Source organism: Hoplias malabaricus, chromosome 2 (assembly GCF_029633855.1).
Source record: "Hoplias malabaricus isolate fHopMal1 chromosome 2, fHopMal1.hap1, whole genome shotgun sequence".
Classification (NCBI taxonomy): domain Eukaryota; kingdom Metazoa; phylum Chordata; class Actinopteri; order Characiformes; family Erythrinidae; genus Hoplias; species Hoplias malabaricus.
This window is the reverse complement of record NC_089801.1, coordinates 44735294-44752142: the sequence shown is the minus strand read 5'-3', so window position 1 is coordinate 44752142 and position 16849 is coordinate 44735294. Positions and strand designations below refer to the sequence as shown.

Below are 16849 nucleotides of genomic sequence, written 5' to 3'. Positions count from 1 at the left end.
TAACTCATCATTCTCCTCTCCAGACTCTTCTCTGGCTCTTCATGAGGGGCGAGTGCGGTTGTCTGGAGGGAGGGAGTATGAGGGGGAGGTGGAGGTGTACTTCAGTCAGGACTGGAGGAGAGTTCTGCTGGAGGGAGGGAGTGTGTCTGAGGCCTCTGTGGTCTGCAGACAGCTGGGCTGTGGCTCTGTGCTCAACTTCTCCCCCTCCTCTTCATCCAGTCCTGAACACACACACACGTGTGTGAGGGGTTTCAGCTGCTCTGGGAGTGAAGCTCATCTGGGGAACTGCAGCAGTGCAGAAGTAGTAAACTGCAGCTCCAGAGAACAGCTCTCTATCACCTGCTCTGGTACATGTTACACCACTGCTCTGATTAATACATTTTAATCTCCAGTGTTGCCTGATCTATATGGCTACAACACAAATTAACCTTAACATAATTCTCATAACCAGAGGAATAAATAAGGCCATCATGTTTTGGGATGAAGTGATGTATTGAATTTGTTATGCGTGTGTTTTGGTTTGTGATCTAGCCGTCAGACTGGTAGGTTCTGGAGGAGCGTGTGCAGGAAGGCTGGAGGTCTTTCACAGCGGCTCATGGGGGACAGTGTGTGGTGACTTGTGGGATATTAAGGATGCACAGGTGGTGTGCAGACAGCTGCAGTGTGGAGAGGCCCTCAGTGCCCCGGTACCAGCCCGGTTTAGATCTGGAACTGGACCCATATGGCTGAATGAGGTGCAGTGTGAGGGGAATGAGACGTCCCTGTGGAACTGCAGATATCAGCTGAGTGAAGAGGGGGTGAATGTGGACATGAGGAGGAAGTAGGGGTAGTGTGTTCAGGTAAGATTCTGTGCCATACTTAACTGACATTTGGTTCTGAAGCTGATAATACTTAAATGTTATGCATCACTGGAGAATGTTATGAACATTCACTATGTATTTTTACTAGACCAGCCAAGTGCTATTTTTACTAGACACCTAATAAGGAGGTGATTATAGTGTCATGGCCGATGTTCACATGTTTGAAGACACTGTATAATTAGTGAATTCAGCCATTATGTATTTTGTCCATTGTGAACATGGCTGTTTCAGATGTGCGTGTGTAGAAAAGTATGAAATTAATTTGGGGATATGGAGCAGGTGCACATGAGCTTAAGCTCTACAAAATCAATATTAGGCAGCACCTGGAGGGTTAAAATCCATCCAGTATTGAGTTGTGGAGCAGTAGAACTGTGTTCTCTGGAGTGATAGAGCGGCATACTGTTATACTAGGTAAAACTAAAAGTAACTTTATGTAGCACTGTGTTTATTCATTTTCCTCCCAACAGAGTTTAAGGAGATCAGACTCACTGAGGGCTGTGAGGGGAACCTGGAAGTGTTCTACAATGGGACCTGGGGTAATGTGTGTGTAAATCACATGTCTGAAGAAACACCCAGTGTGATCTGTCGAGAGCTGGACTGTGGAGGAACTGGCAGTGAATCCTGGGGCACAGCGAGAGTGGAATCAGCTCCTAACTGGCTGGATGATGTGAAATGTAGGAAACATGACCCCACCCTGGGGCACTGTCCATCTTCACCCTGGGGTCAGAAAAGGTATAATAATCGCAATGAGGTGGCTCTCATCACCTGCTCAGGTAGGTTGTTTCTCTCTACAGATTATAGTGCTGTTACTGATTGGCAGTCAATTTTAGATAAATGTTGTCATGAATTCATAAAGTAAATCTTCTGATAGACAGACATTGGATCTGGGTGTTTACCTTTTTTTTCTTACAGAAGATCCAAGCCAGTCACACCCTCGAAAGAAATGCTCTTCATCTCGCCTCCAGAAAGGCTGCTCAGGTTAGGCCCTTCATGTAATTGTTTTACATAAGATAGTCTGCTAATGTGGATTTTCTAGGTTAGTTATAAGACACTTACACTGGCCTACACTGTCAAAAGTTTATTGGGATTGTAGGAATCTAAAAATATATTTCAGCATGTTACTATACATTATATTATATTTATTTTATATATATATTATATCAACAGTCTTCATGTGTTTTGTAGATCACCTGCCTCTCAGACTGAGTGGAGGAGAGGGAAGCTGCTCTGGGAGACTGGAGGTGTATTATAACTCTAAGTGGGGGTCCATCTGTGAGGATCTGTGGGACATCAGGGACGCTCAGGTGGTCTGCAGGCCTCCTCCATCACCACCACCACAAGTACTTTTTTTAAACAGAAAATTATTTCTTAATGTGTTTGTGTTCTACTTCATTTTTCTATGTTTGTGTTTTTTTCCAGTTGCTCAGACAGTCCCTCCTCTACCAGTTGTTCCCTTCATCTATCCAGTGTCTCTCCTGGTGCTGGGAGCGCTGCTCTTCCTGGCCTTAGTGCTTCTGTTTGTGCTGTTTTATCAGAACAGAGTGCTCAGGAGAGGTAGAGAGATTCAGAAATCATCTACAGTCCACTTTCTGTACTTTCTCTAAACATCATTAGTCCTTCAATCTGTCATCAGTCTTCTCTTCTACTGACCTGGCTCCCTGTTTCTCTCTGTGTCTCTCACAGTGCTCTCTAAGAGGAGGCGTAAGACTCTGACTGAGGCAGTCTATGAGGAGATTGACCGCAGAAATATCACTAAAAGAATCCCCTCCACTCAAAGCGGTCAGTGATATGTGGAGAGTTCTATAGTAAATTAATTTTATTACATTAAAGTTTACTTACATCTGAGATCATGGAAAACATGCCATGATTCTGTGATTAAAGGGGTGTTTCTTTTTCTGTAATAAATCACTATTTCTGTATATTTACAATAAGAGAAAATTAGTTCAGTGACAGATTGAGTTAGATAAGATGTACATTATGGTTATTGTGTAATTCTGCTGAAAAACACATATTCAGGAGCTACATTTAACCCGCATCATTCCTGTAAATCTTCTTTTTCTGATGAGAGAGAGATAGAGAGACAGATTTGTGGGACAGGATTGTGAGTGTGTGAGCTTGTTAGTGACAGAGTGAATAAATGAATAAGCAGGTCGATTAAAATGTGAACGAATGAGTGAGGGATATAACAAGTAAGTTGGTGCTTGAATAAGACCACATAACTGAACTAATAAATCAGTGGCCTAAGCAGAGTGACAGAGTGAGCGATAGATTTAGTAAGAGAAGAGTGACTTCCCAAGTGACTATTAGTGATTGATTGATTGACTGATCAAAGTGTTTTGAGCACACCCATTAATCCTGAACTAATCCCCAACTCCTTTGCTGAAAAGGAACTCCAAATTTGCAAGGTACCCCTTCCATGCTTCACTCTTGCCTGCAGACACTCATTATTGTACTGCTCTCCTGCCCTTCAGCAAACTGCCTTTTGTTAAAACCAAATATTCCAATATTTTTATATTGACTCCTCAATCCAGAGCACCTACTGCCATTTTTCTGCATAGTTGAGTTGCTTGACCTGGGGCCGGTCTGCTAAAGTCCAATTTAAGTTTTCCTTAAATTAAAACCGGTTGCACAAAACTTTTCGTCAATGTTTCCGTAAAATGTTCACTTATGTATTTAAAGTTTTTTCCTCATCTTAAGGAGTCCCTTATTAAATCGTTGCACAAAACACCTTAGCAACTAAACTAAGTAAAACAACTTAAAGTACCTCTGATACTGTCTTAACCGCAACATGGCCGAGTTTATTGCAATAAATGAACATATCCCGAGGAGAGTATTCCACAACCGGAAGAACCCACTGGATACGCTTAATTATGAGCAGTTGATTTTAAATTATACATTTGATCTGCAGTCAATTCATGATTTGTTTAATCGAGTTGGATCATGCTACTTTCTGCAGCTGTGCTATTCCTTCAGAAATGCAGTTAATGATTTCTGTCCGATTTTATGTTACGAGATCCTTCCAGTCAGTAATAGGCGAGGCATTTCATGTCCACAAGTCAACAGTGTGCCACATCATTCAATGAGTTTCAAATGCCCTAACCCGTCTGCTTTTATTGTATTCCTCCAGGATTGTCTTTTTCTTGTTTTCTTTTGTTTTTTTTTGTTGCGATAACATAAAATAGATTTTACTCCCGTATAAAAAATCCTTTATCACATTTCCTAATGGAAGGAATTCTTTTAGGGGATACTATGCAACACCCTTAAATAAATCCCTCAGTTAAGGAGAAATTAACCCGTAAGTGTCAGGGGAAAGCTTAAGGTGTTTTGTACAACTGGCCCCTGGTTTCCATGTTTAAGGTGTGGCTTTTTTGGCTGTATATCTTCTATGAAGACCACTTCAGGCCAAACATCTCTAAAAAGAAGTTAGGTGTACCTGGTACCACAGGTTTCTGCTAGTTTTGACCTAATGACATTGCAGGAAATCTTCTGATTTTGAAGGGAAGAAAGCATGATGTGTTTTTCATCAGCTGCAAGCTTTCTTGGCTAACCACTGCATGTAAGGTCCTCAACACTGCCCATTTCTTTGTGCTTTTTCAAAAGATCAGCACATCCTGAAACCCTAATCTTTTGAAAGACTTTGCAAGGGGAGAGACCTTGCTGATGCAGTATGACTAACTACATTGTGTCTTGCTTCTGTGCAGTCTTGCCATGATGCCCTTTTGAGACTCCTACACACTTGCTTCTGTTTTAGCTTGATAGTGTTTTGACCTATATATATATGATCGTTGTCATCTGTTTGGTATATTTGGTTAGTCAAACTGATTATCTGACTATAATCCTATAAAATCCCTGAGTTTGTACAACTGTAGAACCTAGAAGAACAGATGCTGTTTTGAAGGCAAAGTCTGCTCTTTTGTTCATTTACTTTGCATTTTGTTAATTGATAAAGCAAATTATTAACACTTCTATTGTTTGAAAGCATTCTTATTTTGCAACATGTTTTCCACACCTGCCTAAAATGTTTACACTGTAATGTACATGTAATCAAACTGGCTCTGATGCATCTATCTGCAGAGCAGGAGAGCAAGTGGCAGATGCTAGACCAGCAGTCAAAATGGCAGGCAGAAATGGTCAAACTAGTTAAGGAGTCATCGTTACTGAAAAAACAGTGGAAGCAAGGAACCGAGGAGGAAAAAGAGGGTATTATGATTTTGTAAGAAGAGGTTAGAAGTGAGTTGATGAGACAAGAGCAGAGGTTAGGAGGAAGAGGAGGGGACAACAGAGTGGGCTAGAGCATTTTTAGGGATTCTTTTAATACCTTGTTTAGGACATTAAGGAGACGTCTGGGAGTTTGAAAGTTGGAGAAAGGATTTAGAAGAGCATTTTTCATAGTGTGCATTCCAATAAAGAAGTCACTAAAGGACTGAAGCTGCCAGCAGAAATTCTGCCAGTGGACATCATAGACTGTGAATGGATGTTAACGCAGTTAACTGAGATACAAGAGGTGGTGCAGTGTACTAAAGCTTGTTTGGCAGCAGGGCATAATGGGGTACCATATTGTGTGTGTGTGTGTGTGTGTATAAAAGTGCACCCGCTGCCTTGAAGTTTCTGTGCTTGATGTACTGTACAAAGTTCACTGAACACAGATAAATTGGGCCAGTAGGGATTAGTATAACCTCAGTCACCAGGGAGTCCAGTGTGAATTTACGCGTATCAGTGGAATATAGGACTATGGTGTGTATGTTCTTTAGGTAGAGTATAGAGTCCTGGTAGCACTAAGCGTGCATTAAAGGTGCTTGTGGGGCTAGGTACATCCTTAGTCACCAGGGAGGATGATGTGGTTAAAAGGCTGATAATTTGTTTAAAAAAAAACTTGGAGGGGTGGGACATAAGACATACTTGTTGAGAACTCCAGAGGTGTTATTGGTTTAATTAAGCAAAACACTGAATAAAGAGAGGTGCCTACCTGCTGACCCCTGTAAAAAGCTTGCGACGTAGCAGGTGCTTAGATATGTGTGATAATAAATTGGGATCTATGTGTAACTCCAGTGATTTTTTTCATCTTATTCGGTATAATTTCAATAAAGACCAGCAGTTCCGAGCAGTGCCATAGCATTAGACAGGCACCACAGAGCGGCCCGGGAGTGTTAAAGAAATGTTGTGTTTGTAGGTGGACATCGCAGATCGATTACTCTATTTAATGAGTTAGTGTGACAGGATGTCTGAATGAGTGAGTGAATGACAAATTACATGGCTGTGATGTGAGTGATGGGTTGCATGGTGGTGCAGCAGGTAGTGTCGCAGTCGCACAGCTCCAGGAGCCTGGAGGTTGTGGGTTCAAGTCCTGCTCCGGGTGACTGTCTGTGAGGAGTTTGCTGTGGCATGTCCGTGTGGGTTTCCTCCGGGTTCCTCCCTAAAGACACACATTGGTAGGTAGATTGGTGACTCAAAAAGTGTCCATAATGTGTGTGTGTTGCACTGCGAAGGACTGGCACCCCCTCCACGGCGTGTTCCTGCCATGCACCCAGTGATTCCGGGGTAGGCTCTGAACCCACTGTGACCCTGAGTGGACAAGCGGTTACAGACAATGAATGAATGAATGACAGTGTGATAAGAGAGTACAGTACTGAGTAAGCAACTGGGTGAATTAATGACTAAATTATTAACATCTTAAAAGCCAAATTAGTGTCTAAATGAATAAGTTAATGACCAAAACAAGAATAGGCTGAGGGAATAAACAAGAGCCTGCATGATGAAGTCACTCAGTGAATAAATAAGTGACACCAAATGAGTGAGTTACAGAATGAATGACCAAATGAATATGTGTGAATAAATGAGTGTATAAGACAGCAAATAATAAATTAATGAGTGGCCCGAGTGTGTGAGTAAGTGACTGGACAAATATTAGATTAAATTAGAGAGTGAATGATTCATTAATTGAATAAGTGACAGAGTGAGTGAGAAGCAAGCTGGTCACATGACTGAAGTTCTGAATCAGTATAACAAGTCGTGATCGATATTAACAGTCATTAAAGAACAAATGTAAACTATAAGTAGTGGCACAAGAAGAATATTGTTTGTGTTTGTTTTGGAGTGATCATTAATGGAAAACAGAGGAAGAAGTTGGCAAATAATACCCCCTCAGGGGATGAGGATTCAGGCCTGTAACGTTCTCTTGGTGAATGTGATGTTGTTGGAGCAGGTTATTATACAGTGAACATTTCCAACCATAACCCCCTGTTCATGACTGTACTTCTCTCCTCTAACAGGGAGTATCCTCTCTGAAGAACAGCGTTCAGGATATGAGGATGTGGATGAGGAGCTACTCTTGAGTAAGAGAAATATCACAGATAAATTGATTAATTGGTCAGTTTTGGCAGAGAGGGGACTTATGGTGGTCTCATCTCTGAAGAGCTTTAATTTCATAATGGTTCCATATTCTCAGAGCTGGACGTGTACACAAGGTTTTGAATGTGAATAAAGCCTGTTTCTGTTATTATCTTGATTTGTGGCTGACTCCTGACAGATCTGGCCCAGACTGAAATTCTAGGATTAATAATCCTACTTCAGCACTAAGGCAAAAATGAGAAAAAATATCATGAATGTATTAAATACACACTGAATAATCGAGGGCAATATTTCACCATGTCAAGGTCGAACAAACAGTCTGTACAAAGGGACACAGGAGCACACAGTACTCTGGTGATGTAGAGTGGTGAATTTCATCCTGATTGGCTGATTCGGGACAGAGTCCATTGGGTGTATGATGGGAAATACTCAAAAGACTCAATGGGTTTTGAACAGGACCTGGAACCATGATACCATGTTAGGACTGGACCAGTGGCGGATGCTGGTCTTTCAAGGAGGGGAAGCTCAATTTCGGCCTACATCATAAAATGTGTCGGTTTATTTATACGTAAATTCTACCCTCTGTTCCTTTTCAAAAAAATGATCTGTGACCCTGTCGTACCAACAAGGCGTCTTTTCCAGGGATTTGACTAGTGTCCTCTCAATGGCCAGCAGAGCTAGGCTGCTTAAACGGCCTTGACCCATGTGAAGTGTGTCCGCCTGTGAGTGCTTTGTGACGGTGGAGGGGCTCAGCAGCACCCGCTGGACAGAAACTGCGATAGAAGTCAGAAAGAGTGATAGAAGTCAGTCTCCAAACACAAGCAGCTACAAAAAAACCCACCAGAAATAGAGGCTCAATTTGTCGCTAGTCGTTTTTAACAAAGAAAATGCCGCTAAGAGGATTAAGAAAGTCTGGTTCAACTCAGAACAGAATGAAAATGTAATGCTCCCATGGATCTCTACACCAAAGGATCGCTGATTCGCTCATTTCACTGTCAATCAAAAAGGGATTCAGCCTCAGACAGATCATCCAATCATCATGCAGAAGCTGAGCGTCCGGGCCAGCCGAGGCCAGCCCACTGCCCCATAGACCCCCAGAGACACTGAGCATCCGATGGGCGGGACAAAGCCCAGCATTTATCCAATGACTCGTTTCGCTGCACTTGGCTGCTTCGCTATTGAACTCTGTGGACGCTCAGGTTCCTCACTGTTTAAAGCACTGTGATGCCACGGGAATGATTGAGAGGAAAGCTGCGTCTTTACCAGTGATAAGAAGCTGATTCTGAACAAAAGTTGAGCGCATTGTAATGCATATTAATTCAATGACATGTACAGACAACAGTATATATTTGATCACTTATTTTTTGACATTTTAGGGGAAGCTGAGCTTCCCTTGCAGTCTTAGAGCAATCGCCTCTGGACTGGACATAGTGCTGGACTAAGAACAGTGTCCTGTGACCACTGGAAGCAAAAAATGCAGAGCATTTAGACTACAATCTGTAATTTTAAAACTACAAAGTGCTTCTGTATGGTCTATGGAGCTATTTGGCTAATTGATGGAGTTTCACTGATTTATACTGATTTCTCTTTACAAGTCACAACAACATGTTTTGTAAATGTGTCTGTATGTGTTGGCGTAGACGAAATAAAAGAGATTTATGGTGATGTCATCAGCGCTGACCAGAACTCACCTGGAGGAACAGGTACGACTTGTAATGGAACAACATTGTAATCTCCAACATGAACGCAGTCACTGATGATACTGGGGCTGATTTAATGTCCTCTGTCTCTACATTTGGACAGAAGACATGACAGAGAACTATGATGATGCTGTTCCCACTGGACCAAGCTCCAACATTATGACAAGTAATGTTTTCTTCATGTGGATAAATAATGTTCAACTGAAGCTTCAGCACAGTTCCAATGTCAGCTCTGTTTCTTCTTGTTCTCATTGATCTCCATGTTGGTGCAGTGGATGCAGCAGAGAACTATGATGATGTGGTCACTGCTGGACAGGATGGAGGAGGGGGAAAAGGTGAGGGTCTGATCTTGAGCGACTGGGAGTTTAAAGTCAGTGTGAATGTGGAGTCGGCTCCTTTTCCTTCTGTATCATGACGTATTTCTGAGTGAAACGCAGCGGCAGAGTCTCTGTCCCTGAGCGAGCTGAGTGTCCTCACTCAGTGATAATAATGGATTGATTTTACAGACTATGAAGACGTGGAGGAGGAGCCTCAGACAGAGATGAATCATGTGACTGAGAGACCACACCCAGTGTCTTTCCTCAGGAAACTACATTCAAACCTCTTCAGACGCAACAAGTGATTCTGTTATAGATCAGAATTCATATTTTAAAGGAATATAAACATTGTTTATTGTAGCTTTACAGATCTCAGAGAGGACACGGTGGTATTAAACACCTCCAGGAGTAAATCACCAGCCTCAGTGAGCTACACTCTCAATACAGATGTGTTAAAACAACATGCAGTGTATTATTTTGAACACATCTGTATGTCCAGGTCAGAATGAGAGTTTCTTATGGTGTAAGTGTGTAATGTGTGGAATCTGCTGCTGTGGTCTGAGAGATAATTCTGTTCTCCTCTCTTCTCCAGATGTTGAGCAGCAGTAGACCACTGGACACTTGATAACTGTTAATCTGTCTCTCTCTGACTCTGTGTCTCAGAAATGATGTGTTACAGAACAGAAAATAGATTAGACCTTTTTTAACCATTTTATTACATTTTCTCATTTTTTTCAATCATTTTAATAATTTTATTGTGAATTTTCAATCATTTTTAACTGTCCTAACTGAGCACGCTCTTTTAATAAATGAATCAAATTTTTATTTAATGATTAAATACCGATTGTTCACCACTGGGTGCACTGTGTACAGTGCTGTGTTTCACAGAATCTCCACTTGAGGGCGCTTCACTTCGCCTCTTAATAAAGTGGTAAATGTAGAGCGCTGGGTTTCACAGACTCTGCCTCAGGAAGTAAACGAAAATGTATAAAATAAATGTAGATAATATTGTCTAAAATATGTTATAATACTATTATATTATTATTATTGAGTAATCTGAATATGATTTTTACAGATGTATCATTATAATGATTTTTCTTGTTAATAATTATTCATTCATTCTGTAACTGCTTATCCAGTTCAGGGTCATGGTGGGTCAAGAGCCTGCCTGGAATTATTGGGCACAATGCGGGAACATACCCTGGAGGGGGCACCAGTCCTTCACAGGGCAACACATGCACTCACACCTACGGACACTTTTGAGTCAGCAAACCACCTACCAATGTGTGTTTTTGGACTGTGAGAGGAAACCCACGCGGACACAGGGAGAACACACCATCTCCTCACAGACAATCACCCGGAGTGGGACTTGAACCCACAACCTCCAGGTCCCTGGAGCTGTTTGACTGCGACGCTACCTGCTGCACCACTGTGACATTTACTCCATTCAGCCCCAACATTAAAACCTTCTTGCTTCTATGCTCACTGCCTATTTTATCAGCTCCCCTGTGTTGTAAACTTGTCTCCTGGTGGTTTCAAAGTGAAGAGAGGAGACCAGTCTGAATATAATGCTGTTTACTGAGTGCTCTGGTTGATCCTCAGACTGATCTCAGAATGATCTGGTCACAGGCTGAATCTCAGACTGATCTAATGGTTTGTAAGAGGCACACATCTTTATACCTATTTTACAACTTCCCACAAGGATTGATCTTTACCTAAACAGGATCTGGAAGCACCAGGAACTGTCGTAACACATGGCTTGTCACTGTCGTGAACAAGCCATAAACAACCTAGACCATAAACATCATCTGAGTTCCTGGTGCACTGTCGTAAAGTTAACAGCTGTTCGTATCAGAGGTGTTTAAGACAGGGAATGTGTGATCTCTAAAACAGTCCAAAATGTTATAGGAGAAATGGTACAATTCAGATCCAAAGGAAAAAAAACAATACAACACCTGACTCCTCTGTAGCTCTACAATGACAGAATGTAGTCCATCTTTTACACTGCATACTTTGTTAGTCAACTTTAACCTCATGTTTCAATGGTCAGGACCCTGATAGGACCACCATAGAGCAGATGTGATTTAGGTAGTGGATCATTCACTTTTGCTCTGGTTTCCTCCCACGGTCCAAAAGATAAAACTGCTAGGTGGATTGGCTACGCAAAAGTGTGCATGGGTGTGAGTGTGTGAATTATTGGACGCAAAGTGTGAACACACCCTGAACAGGAAAGCAGTCCATCACAAAGCCTCACACACTCTCCCAGTCATTCACTCACATACACTTTCACAGTCACTCAGACCTGTGGACACTTTTACACTTTTCCTCAGGTTACTTTGGTGACATCAAGAAAAAAAAACATCTACACTTTTACATACATCCACTCAGTGTGCAGTAGTTAGCTCCACCCACTCAAGGTGAATTTATAGAGTGTGTCAGTCTGGGCAGATCTGTAAATGAGGACAGGCCAATCAGAACAGCGCTCATTTACATGTATCAGTAACAGTAACAGTCTGTTTCCTGGATAAAGAGTTTGGAAAAATTAAATATGAGTGTTTTGTTTTATAAATCTACACAAATATCATCAAACACTGCCAGATAAACACAGGTTATAGGCCTGAGTTCATGAAGCAGATTTTCTTTCTTTTACTGTGTTTTCCCCTTCCTCCTACAACCGCTGCATAAAACCCACATTTTTGAAACCTCTACGCTACAACGGTGGGTCAGTGGGGCGTTGTTTGTGTGGGCTGTGCTCAGTCAGTGCTGAGGATTCTGGGAGTTGGTGGCATCTCTGAGCTACTGACACCAAAATATCTACCAGGTAAACAGACAAAATCAGGCATTTTGGACTTAAAGTGTGTCTTAAAAATACAGGTTTACACTGGAATTTTATCAAAATTATCTCTTAAAAAATTTGTTATAAAAAAAAGTGTTATTTTATGGAAAATGTAGGTTTGTGAAACACTGGCACTGCATTTTGTACGAGACAAACACAAAATCAGTGGATTTCAGATCAAGTTTCTAAACTAAAACTAGTTTTACTGAGAAATGCATATTTCCACTGGAATTCTTTAATTTCACATTGTCCACAATAAATACATCTTTAATGAAAAATGGAATTTAAAACTAAAATGAATTTTTTTTAATCAGTGGATTTAGGCCTCAGTGTCTAAAACTAGTGTTACTGAGAAAAACAGGTTCAGACTGGATCTTAATGAATAAAATATTATTCAAGATACATGTAACTTCACGAAAAGTGTGAATGGGGCTGAAATCCACTGATGCTCTTTATTTGTACAAAAACCTGACCAACCACAAATGTGATAAGTTTGGAACAAGAACTGTACCTAATAAACTGTCAGCTTTTTGTGAGTGTCCACTATGTGTCCAAATGTTTGTAGACACTCTTCTAATGAGTGAAATCAGTGGTGGAGCCACTGTGGACACAGGTGTTGAGTTGTTGACACGGTGTGTATAATCTCCACAGAAGAGCAGTGTCTATAGAAGAGGACGCTGTGGAGCAGCTGCACATGAGCGGTCACCAGGCCCAATGCCCAGCGTGGACTAGAGGAGTATGAAGCATTTTCCTCATTCTCTGATGTAACGGAGGTCCATCAAATACATTTAGGATGAGTTTGTGATTCAGAACTAAATCAAATCATCACAGAAATTTTGCAGTATTTAGGGTAAAGCCTTCTCGGTAGAAGCTGTTGGTGCAAACCGGGAACAAACTCTCCATTAAAACCTTAATTTCTGAATAAACGTAGGAAGAGGAGGTGTCCACAAACTTTTGTCCCTGTAGTGAACGTGTGGCTGCACTTCACAGACATTAGAAATCCTCTGGCTCCATCTTGTGGAGAAAACTAATTCCTACAGGGATTGATCCACAGCGCTTCTATAAGACCTTATTTATCAATGTGAAAATACACGTGTTAAAGCAAATGACTGTCATTCAAACACTGTTTTTATGAATTTCTTACATTATATTTAATTCTGTAAATTTGTGTAATTATCATTTCCTTGAACTGTACTCTGTATGTGTTAAAATACATTTAAATAGTTACACCTTTCTCAATGCTGGGTTTAGTTTATTTAGAGTGTTTTTGAATGAAAACTAATAGTTCTGGGTGTATTTTTGTTTTGTAACGTGTTAAGTAGTGAAATAACTGTTCCCCACGGGACTGAGTGGAAGGACAGGAAACTGGGTCCGCCAATCAAGGATCACTCCAAACTCCAAAATTATTTTCACCCAAAGCACTTACATTTATTTTATTTACTCCACACACAAAAATAACAAAAGAAAAATAAATAAAAAGGATCATACAAAAAAGAAAACAATAGGCCTGTTTTCTTAGAGTACCACACACTTCACAGCAATCAGTAAATTAAGGTTTGCCTTTCCCTCTAGGACAGCTCTTTCCAGCTCTCTCCTTAATGACTCTCCTTCTCTCCCCTTTATAGGTTTCAGCCCCGCCCCCTAATTAACTCGAGCCAACCCATTCTCCACTTTCAGGTAGTACCTCTTTAAAACTAATTCCTATTATCCAAATACCTAAGATCTAATCCCTAAAAAAATAAACATAGGTATGACATATATTTCATCTTACCGGTAAGTATACTCATTCTCATTCAAACTGTTCCTTCTTTCCTCTACAGGTACCATATTAGATCACCTACCCCACCTTTTTCTAGTCAACCGAGGGCCCTTCGGCATCCACAAAAAAAGGAAGTCGCATGGACCTCTCCTCCCCTGACCATGCTACCTGAGGGACAAGCAGAAACAGGTAAACACTTTTAAAACATATATATTTTTAACACATGGTCTACTATGTGTTACAGATTTATTGATGAGGCAGGCCTTAACCTCATCACACACCCCCCTTTAACACGTCACTCCTCAGAGTGATGTGAGAGGATGCCAACGATTATATTCTGAGAACCTTTTCGGTACCGGATCTGAAATTTAAAAGGTTGTAATGACAAATACCAATGAGTAATTCTATCATTACTGTCCTTCATACGTTGCATCCATTGTAAAGCTCTATGATCTGTCTCTAAAATAAAGTCTGTGCCCAACAGATAGTATTTGAGTGAATCCAACGCCCACTTCACTGCAAGTGCTTCCTTCTCTATTGCAGAGTAATGAATCTCTCGTGGAAATAACTTTCTGCTAATGTACAGAACCGGTTTCCAGTCCCCTTCATCTTCTTGGAGTAGCACTGCTCCTAATCCATGCCCGGATGCATCTGTCTGCACCACGAATGGCTTATCAAAGTCTGGGCTAGTACGTATGGGTTCTGAACATAAGCATGCCTTCAGATCGTTGAAGGCTGCATCGCACTCATCTGTCCATTTTACCCTTTGTGGTTTGTCTTTCTTCACCAAGTCTGTCAATATGGCCTCTCTATCTGCAAAGTTTGGGATGAAACACCTATACCAGCCCACCATTCCCATCAAGGATCTCACCCTCCTCTTTGTTGTTGGTGCTGGACATCTTTTGACTGCCTCCACTTTGTCCACTGTAGTGCATGTTGGTCATACACCGTGATACCTCTGTGAATATATATTTAATATATATATTTATATTTGTGTTTATAGCGTTGACCTTATCCAAACTCTTATGATCTCTGATATTTGACTTAATGATATTAATTAAAGTTTATAATTGGCTTAAGCAATCTTTGGCTTACTGTCCTGAGCAGGAGGGTCCAACCATATGGACGTTTTGGACGAAAAGTTTCGCTAGTTACTGCAGATCCAGAACTGACAATCGATTCAATAGACTTACTTATTCTACGACTTTCTTATATCTCGGCGGTGTTTCTTACTCTGGCCATGAATAAGTTCACCTGCTTTGATCAGTCGTGAGATTTAACTTAGATTGGGCGATAAAACATAAACACGATTAAAGAAAAGAGATATTCAAATCACTCGACGTATTAGTAAGGCTTCATACTCTAGCTAATTCAAGACGTCTCTTGTGAGCTTTAGTGAAGTCTTTTAAGGTCCTTCTTTGTTTTCGTTCGTCGGCGTGAAGAGGAGAAAGCGTCTCGCTTGGAGAGGTTTGGAGCTTGAAGAGATGAACAAAGAGAACGCGTGCAGGCGTTTAGAGCCGAAACGAAGTTAAGAGTTGAGCTTCTGATCTTCTGAGCTGCGGTTGAGCTGAGTTGAGCTTCCGATCTTCTGAGCTGAACTTGATGAACTGCACGCTCTCTTTTTCCTGTTGCGAACTGTGTTGTTCTCTCAACTGGTCTCTCTACCGATCTCTTCTGATGTCTTTTTTTTTTTTTTGATGTGCCGAGCTGAGCTTCTTTTCAAAGCCAGCGCGGTCACGCCCTATTGGGAGGTGTCCTTTCTCCGATTGGGTGCGAGTTCGAGGCTCACGTGACTCTCACGAGAGAGAGAGAGAGGAGGGGGAGTTTGAATCAGAGATTCACACAGAAGGAATATAAATTTTGCGTATTGAAATTTCTTATACATGTTAGTAATATACAACAATGAGCATCCTGGATTATTAATATCAAACATTTACATAAGATTTCATCTTGGGTGCGTTGTGTTTACGTCCCATTCACAATATCGTTTTTAGAAGTATTAATTCTAGTATTAATTCGTTTTTCTAATCAGAGACAGAAACTTCCTTCATGATTGACAACAGTAATACACATCATTTCATTAGAAGGTGGACGTTCATCGTAGGACACAGAGAGTGACATTTATACATATTGCATAGACATACTTATTAAATTTTTATTAAGTCCATCATGTATTTAGACGACCTTAGGCGAGACGTGATTTCGCAAACGTCCACCTGGGGTCGCTGTTGGTCCATGCCGTTGGTTCGGTGTGGATGAGTCAACGGGGGTTCAAACCGAGGTCACCCCTTCTAACCATCTGCTGATTCCCGTGGGAGATAACGAGAGACATTGAGGTGCCACTTTGTCATAAAACGGGATTATAACTCCCCTCTTTGTTTGAGGTTCCTGTTTCTTACAAGTATTATAAACTTGTTATCTTTTTAGTTCCTGAAGAGAGGAAGGGGGCCGGGGGCCAGGTGTCGCTGGAAAGTGTCCCTCTCCAGTCTTTGATGTGAAACTTGTGTGCGTGCGTGTTTATGGGGGGCTGCAGGGTCTTTGTCCCCCCCGCGGTTTGTGGAATGTGGATTCTGTCGCAGACAGAAGGTCCTGATCAGAATGGAAAAGTTTTAATTCCTTATTTTATTTTTTTTGATTTAACTCCTCCTCCCAGTACATAGCCTAGGTATGACACTGTGTTTCTTGCCAAATTGCATTTACCTGGGTTGATCATCAGCCCAGCATCTGCGATTTTTCTCAAGATTGTGGTTACATGCTGTAGGTGTTCTTCCCAGGTTGTGCTATATATGATGACATCATCTATATAAGCAGCTGCAAATCCCTCTGTTCCCTTTAATACTCCATCCATCAACCTTTGAAAGGTTGCAGCTCCTCCATGCAAACAGAAGGGCATCATTTTAAAATGATATAATCCACTAGGCACCCGGAACGCTGTCAACTCTCTAGCTGAACTACTTAATGGCACCTGTCAGTACCCTTTACATAGGTTTGGTGTTGTCAAAATCTTTGCTTTTCCCAATCTTTCAATC

General features: G+C 41.2%; 1 protein-coding gene across 1 annotated transcript; it reads left to right on the top strand.

The window, feature by feature from the left end:
• Nucleotides 1-1416: 1416 nt before the first annotated feature.
• On the top strand, nt 1417-9625 carry LOC136676754 (uncharacterized). The gene is made up of 10 exons (XM_066653962.1): nt 1417-1633; nt 1773-1838; nt 2280-2414; nt 2544-2639; nt 4935-5060; nt 7130-7192; nt 8849-8911; nt 9012-9074; nt 9181-9243; nt 9415-9625. Exons 1-10 carry the CDS (start codon nt 1417-1419, stop codon nt 9528-9530), a joined length of 1008 nt encoding a protein of 335 aa, XP_066510059.1. The 3' UTR covers nt 9531-9625.
• The last annotated feature ends 7224 nt before the right edge of the window (nt 9626-16849 follow it).